This window comes from Colobus angolensis, unplaced genomic scaffold, assembly GCF_000951035.1.
Source record: "Colobus angolensis palliatus isolate OR3802 unplaced genomic scaffold, Cang.pa_1.0 Scaffold251, whole genome shotgun sequence".
Classification (NCBI taxonomy): Eukaryota; Metazoa; Chordata; class Mammalia; order Primates; family Cercopithecidae; genus Colobus; species Colobus angolensis.
This window is the reverse complement of record NW_012115722.1, coordinates 4716261-4725180: the sequence shown is the minus strand read 5'-3', so window position 1 is coordinate 4725180 and position 8920 is coordinate 4716261. Positions and strand designations below refer to the sequence as shown.

At 39.6% G+C, this 8920-nt stretch overlaps 1 protein-coding gene across 1 annotated transcript in view; it reads left to right on the top strand.

The window, feature by feature from the left end:
• The window catches only part of HEATR3 (HEAT repeat containing 3), a 54481-nt gene extending 46669 nt beyond the window's left edge, over window positions 1-7812 (top strand). The window contains exons 13-16 of the mRNA XM_011946631.1: window positions 1698-1879; window positions 3742-3918; window positions 6383-6646; window positions 7209-7812. Of these exons, the coding sequence (XP_011802021.1) occupies window positions 1698-1879; window positions 3742-3918; window positions 6383-6505 (482 nt within the window). The 3' untranslated portion in view covers window positions 6506-6646; window positions 7209-7812. The remainder of the gene's footprint in view (window positions 1-1697; window positions 1880-3741; window positions 3919-6382; window positions 6647-7208) is intronic.
• The last annotated feature ends 1108 nt before the right edge of the window (window positions 7813-8920 follow it).

The window sequence follows — 8920 nt, the reverse complement described above, 5'->3', positions numbered from 1 at the left end:
CAAAAAATTAGCCGGGCGTGGTGGCGGGTGCCTGTGGTCCCAGCTACTTGGGAGGCCGAGGCAGGAGAATGGCGTGAACCCAGGAGGTGGAGCTTGCAGTGAGCCGAGATTGCACCACTGCAGTCCAGCCTGGGCAACAGAACGAGACTCCATCTCAAGAAATAATAATAATATAATGATACATAATTTTAAAAATTAAAATTAGAGAAAAGAAGAAAGAAAAAGATTTTTCAAAAATTTTATTATTTGCTTTCTCCTACAGAATGTACTTTGTAGTAGTGACATTAAAAGACATTAAAATTATTTGCTGTACAGTGATACTAAAATTGTTTGCTGTAGTAACATTAAAATTGTAGTGACTTTAAAACTATTATTTGCTTTATCCTACAGAATGTACTTAATAGTATCAAAATAACAATGCCCTTGTTATTGCTAACAATAACACTATTTCTTTTTACTTCTTTATATCCTTTTTTTCTTAATGCTTTTACATTTTTTTATACTTTATTTTTATTTTTTTATTTTTTAATAGAGATGAGGTCTTGCTATGTTGCCCAGGCTGGTCTTAAACTCCTGGCCTCAAGTGATCCTCTTGCCTCAGCTTTCCAAAGCTAAGAATTTTTTTGAAGAGCATAATTTGACCCTCAGTTTCTAAGAAATGGGAATGGTAATGGGATGCATAGCATGCCGTGTGGCTGTTAGATGGACCAGAAAACCTTATACTCTAGGGCCTATAGGAATATCAAGTATTTTTATTGATTTCCCCTGGTATGTAAGCAGCAGCTTATGGGATCAGTGTGATGGTTAAGGAAAATTACTCAAAGCCCATGCTCAGGCCAGGTGAAGTGGTTCATGCTGATAATCCTAACACTTTGGGAGCCTGAGGCGGGAGGATTGCTTGAGCCCAAGAGTTCAAGAACAGCCTGGGCAACTTTGTGAGACTTCATGTCTACAAAAACTAAAAATAAATTAGTCTAGTGTAGGGGCACACACAAGTGCTAAGTAGTGAAGCTAGGATTTGAACCCAGGGTGTCTGGCTCCAGATTCCAAGCCTTTCATCACCACACTGTGCTACTGCTTGTAGGAGATAGTCTCACTCTGTTGCCCAGGCTGGAGTTCAGTGGCATGATCTCAGCTCATTACAACCTCTGTCTCCCGGGTTCAAGTGTTTCTTGTGCCTCAGCCTCCCGAGTAGCTGAGATTACAGGCATGATGAGCCACTGCACCCAGCCTTAAACTGAAAATTATCCACTACATGGTAGAAGCACCATATAATGTAATGGTTTTTACAATGTTTAATTATGATAATACAAACATCTCAATGTAAGTTCTTACCTTGTATAGACTCATCCAGTTTTTTTAAAGCTACACATCCTGTTTACACTTTCAAAGCCTTTTTTTTTTTTTTACTATTAATATTAAAAAGAAATTGGAATCTCTTTAGTCTGTGTACATCTGTAATGAAAGTCTTCATCAAATTAAATGAATAGGACCTGGAACCCCTTTGATATTAAGATAACAATGGCGACATGAGCAGGGCTCACCTTAGTTAAGAATTACCAGCTCTGTCTGGGAGAACTGGAGTATATATTAATAGTAACTTACCTGCCAGGAGTTTATGTCACTTTTAAAATCCTGCAGCCTATAGAGGAGATTCCTGTCAGTCCAGTTTTCACATGCTGATATAATTGATTGAGTTTATCATTATAAATACTCTCCTCTTCTCTTTCAACAGTGCATGACTCCTGATCAGCTGATGACATTATGCAAAGCAGGCATTCATAGTAGTAATGTCGGGGTTAGAGTGAATGTCGTTAGCATTTTAGGAATCACTGGCAGCGTCCTTGCCAAAGAAGATGGTACACTTGAAACTCTTAAGGTAAAACAATTTGCTTCTGACCTAACATGTTAAATAATTAGAAATGGGAGAAGAAGAACTGTTGGTGTAGGGTTTCCTAAAACTTGTGTGGACATGAAGAGAAGAAGTCATATCAAGTTGCTTTATTGAGTTATATTATTAGAATGTACCCTTTGGCTTGATCTAACCATGTGTATTAATTAGGTAAGTACTTGAAAAGTTGAGCCACGTTTTACAATTTAATGTTATTCCAGAGGTACTTTTTTTAAAAAAATAAATCTCTCTTTAGTGAAAGGGCAAATTCAGAATTTTAAAAGATGCCTTCTGCCTTTGCTGTTGCATCCAATGTATGCATGTTACATTCTCCTGCTGATGAAGGAACAATCCACACCATTTTCCTTGCACATCAGGCAACATGCATTCTGAAAAATACCACACAGTTAATTCTAATACCACTCCATGAATGTTAAGCAGCAACCCTGGTAGTGCCAATATACTAGAAATTCCCTCAGCATATTTACTCTTAACACTTGGCGTAGTTGCTTACAAACTGCACTGTTAGGAGTACAGCGTCACTAGTAATTAAAAGGACAGTCATAGTAAAATTACCCTTTGGTGTGCTAATAATTGCTGAAGTGTGAGACTAATGGATAGTAAACTCATTATTATGAAGTACCTCTTCACCTGCTAAGAACTTTACAGTGATGACTGACGTTTTTAAGAATCTATTTTTGAAAAATGATACTTGCAAAGGTTTTTTTTTTCCCCCCAAGATGGAGTCTCACTCTGTCACCCAGGCTGGAGTGCAGTAGTGCGATCTCGGCTCACTGCAACCTCCTCCTCTGGGTTCAAGCAGTTCTTCTGCCTCAGCCTCCCGAGTAGCTGGGATTACAGGTGCCCCCTACCACACCTGACTAATTTTTCTATTTTTAATAGAGGTGGGTTTTTGCCGTGTTGGCCAGGCTGGTCTTGAACTCCTGGGCTCAAGCCATCTGCCCCCTTCAGCCTCCCAGAGTGCTGGGATTACAGGCATGAGCCACTGCACCTGGCAACAGTTATTTCTTAGTGTGTCTAATTCCTGGTCCATATTCATAATTTTACAGTTGTCTCAAAATTATCTGTTTACAGAGAGCTTGTTTACACTGCTGAAGTCCACGTGTTATGTTTCTTGTGGGGTCTTCTCTTTCTCTCTTAATCTTGAACAGTTCCTCCCCGGCACCACCTGGTTATTCTCAGCTCCTGGATCAATTGTCCTATATAGTGTCCAGCCTTCTGGATTTGTCTGATTGCTACCTTGTGGTGTTAAATTTGTTCTTTTATCCTTTTATGTCCTGCACACTGACAGTTAGATCTACAGACTAGATTAGATTCAGATCAGTCCTATTTTACGTTTTTTAGAGATGAAGTCTTGCTCCATTGCTGAGGCTGGTCTCGAACTCCTGGGCTCAAGTGATCCTCCTGCCTTGGCCTCACAAAGTGCTGAACTTAAGGTGTGAGCCACTTGCAACTGGCCCTAAAGTGTTTTTCTTATGCTTTTAAAAGCAGATTTTTTGTTGTCGTTCTTACAGATAAGATTTCTATGCATCTTGACATCATAGAGCAAGCCTTTTTGAGAGAGGTAGAGAGGAAAATTTAGTGATTTCCTAAATCATACATCATTTATGGTTTTTAATTCACTTTATGAATATAAACTATAATATGTTTAATTTATCTTGCTTATACTCAGTATGTTTATAAGTATTTAAGTCTAATCTCTTATAAGTTTTAATTTTTCCCTGGCATTTGTATATAAAATAGTATGCATGAGTTATTGCCACATTCAAAGTTGGTACTTGTTTTGGAGACTGGTGTTAGTCATATTAAATGTGTTTTGTTGTTTCCAGAATATTGGGTGCTTTCTGCTTGAGGTTACCACCAAAGATCCTTCCCTTGTGGTAGCAGGAGAAGCTTTGGATGCCCTCTTTGATGTTTTTGCAGATGGTAAAGAAGCCGAAAGAGCCTCGATTCAAATTAAATTATTATCTGCTCTGAAAGAATTTCAGCCGGTCTTTAAAATGAAGGTTTGTAGCCATTTAACTTATAAATGCATAAGTCTGAACATTCTGTGGGGATGAAGGTGTGTGTAGTTACCGCTGTGCAATTCAGAAGCATGTGCGTGACAAATCCCCATACGTAACACAGCATCCCCAGTACTTTGTAAAATGTTTATTGACTGAATCATAGCTCAACAGTGTGACTATTGAATCACTGAAACTGAAGCCAAAATGGTATCTGACAAGTTCTTCTTTTTTTTAACAGTTCAGTAATTTTGACAATGCTTCATATATGTCAGTATTATACTCTGTATTTTGTAAAGCACTTTCATACACATTTTGCATTTATTTAATTTTACTTTTGTGTGTTTTTGAGACAGAATCTTGCCTTTGCCCAGCCTGGAGTGCAGTAGTGCAATCTTGGCTCAATGCAACCTCTTCTTCCTCGGTTCAAGTGATTCTTGTGCCTCAGCCTCCGAAGTAGCTGGGATTACAGGTGTCCACCACATCACCCAACTAATTTTTGTATTTTTAGTAGAAATGGGGTTTTGCCTTGTCATCCAGGCTGGTCTCGAACTCCCAACCTCAGGTGTTCCCCCGCCTTGGCCTCCCAAAGTGCTGAGATTACAGGTGTGAGCCTCCATGCCCAACCATATTGTTTTTAAAGGTTACAGTCCTTTAAATTTCTGGATAAAGAGCTTGCAAGATAAGGAAAAAATATCCCCTATTTCCCTGCAACTTTAAGGAAAGCAGATATATTAATAGTTAGAGTCATCAAACTCTGCAGAAGCAGGTGCTTAGAAAAGGTTAGATAAACTGGGAAAATAACCCCCGACTTCTGAAAGGTCTTTGTTCTGATTGATTTTCCTACTCAGTATGTATTGCTGTGGTAATAACATTTGTTTTTCTTTTATCAAAGGTATAAAGCTCTAATGAGATTTCTTACTAGCCAGAGGCTAGCCTGTAGTTATTTATATGAAACTTTTTTTGCGAAATGAAGCCACAATTTGTATTAAAGGCTGTTAAGTGTATATTTAGCTACAAAATGCATTTATGTACAATCAAGAACTTCTCTTGAGCAGTGTTTCTCAAAAGTGCCCTCCTTGTATCAGCAGCATCAGCCCCGCCTGGTAACTTGTTCAAAATGCAGGTCCTTGGCCCCAACTCCAGACTTACTGAATCACAGACTCTATGGATGGGCCTACCAGTCTGTTTTTTAACAAGCCTTCCAGGTGATGCTGTTGCACACTAAAACCTGAGAGCCACTGCTCTAGACTAGAGGTGAGATCGAACTCAGATTCCATACAATTGTTATAAAAAACCACAGGCCAGGTAATCCCAGCACTTTGGGAGCCCCAGACGGGAGGATCACTTGAGTCCAGAATTTCAAGACCAGACTGGGAAACATAGCAAGAACTTGTCTCTACAAAAGAATTTTTAAAGTTAGCCATTAAGTGGTGACTTATGCTTGTCGTCCCAGCTACTCAGGAGGCTGAGCAGAAGGATCGCTTGAGCCTAGGAGTTGGAGGCTGCAGTGAGCTGTGATTGCAGCACTGTACTCCAGCCTAGGTGACAAAGCAAGACCCATCTCTACTAAAAACAAACAAAACCAGCGCTGGGCATGGTGGTTCACTCCAGTAATCCCAGCACTATGGAAGGCCAAGGTGGTAGGATCGCTTGAGCCCAGGAGTTCAAGACCAGCCTGGGCAACATAGTGAGACCCCACCTCTACAAAAAATTTTTAAAAATTACTCCAGCATGGTAGTGCGCCACTTGTAGTCCTAGCTACTGTGGTGGCTGAGGCAGGAGGATCACTTGCGTTCAGGAGGTCGAGGCTGCAGTGACCCATGATTGCACCACGGCTCTCTGGCCTGGGTGACAGAGAGAGACCCTGTTCCAAAAACAAAAAAACCACAACACTACAGACTAACCTCTGGCTAACAAAGGAATTTTTTCTTTTTTTTTTAAGATGGGGTCTCATGTGTTGCCCAGGCTGGTCTCGAACTCCTGGACTCAAGCAATCCACCCGCCTTGACCTCCCAAACTGCTGGGATTACAGGCATGAGTCTGCACCCAGCCTAACAAAGGAATTTAATTAAGGCTTTATACCTTTGAGAGAAGAAAAATAATTAAATATTATTACCATAGCAATGCATACTAACTAGGAAAATCAGTCTGAACAGCAGACCTGTCAGAGGTTAGGGGTTATTTTCCCAATTCATAGTTTACATAATTCCTTTCTATAGTTTATATAACTCTTAACACCTGCCATTCAGTCACCTTTGTAACTATCATTTTTAACATTCACATTTACTTACCGAGTTCTATTTACTTTGGAAGTAAAAACGTTTTTTTCCAAATGCTTGCAGCTGTCTCGGTCAGCAAACAGTTAAATACACCCTAGATTAAATACTTTATATAAATGAATTAATAATATCTACCAAGTCACATATGATTTGTTTCTGTTGTTGTTGTTTTGGTTTTTTTGCAGATACGTAAAGAAGGGAGAGGTAACTATAGCACAGATCAGCTGTGTGTTCTTGACAATGTGAAAATGAATTTGAGAAGATTTATTGCTTATCAAGAAACTGTTGAGAAAAGACTGACTTCTTAATCCCAAAAAGAAACAGTTCTTCCCCCAAAGTATTCAATGCTCAGAATACTAAAAGGTTTTCTTTGAATGTATATGTTTCTAAAGGTCATCTGTTAATGCTTACATTCTGTACATTCTGTAAAAACTTCAAAACCTGGCCGGGCGTAGTGGCTCACGCCTGTAATCCCAGCACTTTGGGAGGCCCAGGTGGGTGGATCACTTGAGGTCAGGAATTCAAGACCAGCCTGGCCAACATGGTGAAACTCCATGCATGAGCATGGTGGCATATGCCTGTAATCCCAGCTACTCAGGAGGCTGAGGGAGGAGAATCGGTTGAACCTGGGAGGCGGAGGTTGCAGTGAGCTGAGATCACACTACTGCACCCCAGCCTGGGCGACAGAGGGAGACTCTGTCTCAAAAAAAAAAAAAAAAAAACTTGCAAAACCTGTCGGAAACTCTGTTGTTGGTTTTTTCGTTGTTGTTGGTTTTTTCTTTTTGTTGCTGTCGGTTTGTTTTGAGATGGAGTCTCACTCTGCTGCCAGGCTGTATTACAGTGCCGCGATCTTGGCTTACTGAAACCTCTGCCATTCCAGATTCAAGCGATTCTCCTGCCTCAGCCTCCCCAGTAGCTGGGATTACAGGCACCCACCACCACACCTGGGTTTTTTGTTGTTGTTGTTGTTGTTGTTTTTAAGTAGAGACTGGGTTTCACCATGTTGGCCAGGCTGGTCTTGAATTCCTGACCTCGAGTGATCTGCCCGCCTTGGCCTCCCAAAGTGCTGGGATTACAGGCATGAGCCACCGTGCCTGGCCAGAAACTTTTTTAAGCATTGAGATCTGTGTGCTGTTTCTAGCGCTCTCTAAATTATGTCTCTGGCATATTTTAATCACTGGAAATTCAAAGAGTGGAAGAGTGAAAGTGCAAAGGAATCTCAGGTAGCTCTTAACTAATTCACCAGCAGTGAAGAAACTTCAAACAATCATGTTTTCCTTGAATTTTGCAAAAAAAGAAAATCCAAAGCATTGCTTGGATGGTCTTTTAAGGCATTTTATATCAGCTGAACCTTAAACTGAAATATGAAGACAAGCTTTATAAACTAGTTTTTTTATATGAAGTATACTGCTTATGTCTGCCTTTTGTGAAGAAGTGAATGAGTTGAATTTGTATTTCACTCACTAGATTATACTAATGAGCTAATGGGGTCATTGCCATCTTCCCTACTCATGACTTTGATGATTTATTGCTGTAATATCACTTCTTGATTTAATTTGATATGGAATCAGAATTGGGAGAAGGTATTTTTAAATAAACAACTTTTTGATGGAAAGTTTTGTGTCTTACAAAATCTTTTTTAAGATACTAAATAAAGGTAGAAGATGAGATGACACTATTCCTGGATGTTTGTTTGCTAATGGATATTGCTTGGAATATATGTGAGACATTAAAAAAATGACAGCACGACTTTGCAGTATTACCTCTCAGTGTCTTCGAAGTGCTAGGTGACAGCTGGAGCTCGAGGGAGCTTCCCTGTGCATCATTGTCTTGGCTGGGCTTCTGAACTGGCTTCATTGTCCATCCGTTTGCCTGATAAGAAGGGAAATTTGAAAATTTCTTTACAGTTGATCTCAGTTGCCCTGATAAAAGACCCAATCCCCAGTATAGGACTTAATTTTAATTCACTGCTTCCATAGCAGCATAAAATGAGCTAGTAGTGTTAGATTTCATCTGCACTGTGATATGTTTTACAGTTTTTACTTATATGATATAGATTGTTGGGAAACCAAGATTGTTTCCCAGCCCTAAGAGTTCCTAGCCCATGGCACCAAGTAAAATGACCCAAATTGTATATATGGTAGGAAAACAGAAATCGAATACCATATACAACACCTCACTTTATTATGGTCCTTGCTCATGAATTTTAAGGTATGTTTGTATGTTTAGTGATCATTTCAGCTAAATGATTGGCCCAAGCATGTCTCCCTGGAGAATGATTCTTCCCAAAAAGGAAGTATTAGCGTTTTCTCTGCCTCAGTTATTTATAAAATATACTTATTTTCAAGGAGAAGAAAGTTTCTCATTCTATTTGTTCTTCCCCACAGTTTCTGACCTATAGACAATCTGCAGGATATTTAGCACAGGACCTAGTATATAGTCAACTCTTGATAAATATTTGTTGAGTAAATAAATGCGGGTGATTTTCTTGTCGTTTTGTGTGTAATTTTCTGTTTTACTAAGCAAGCTCTGAAGTGGCTGCTGAATGCAGAATCATCCTTAAACACAGTAGAAGATGAGATGACACTGAAGATGTGCCATCCTAAAAATCTCTTAGATTCTGAGGCATGGATAATTGGGTCTGGATTTCTCCCATTCAGCTTTACTTTAACAACGCAGAGGAAGGGAAAACAACTCATAAATACAGCATACAGTTTTAACTA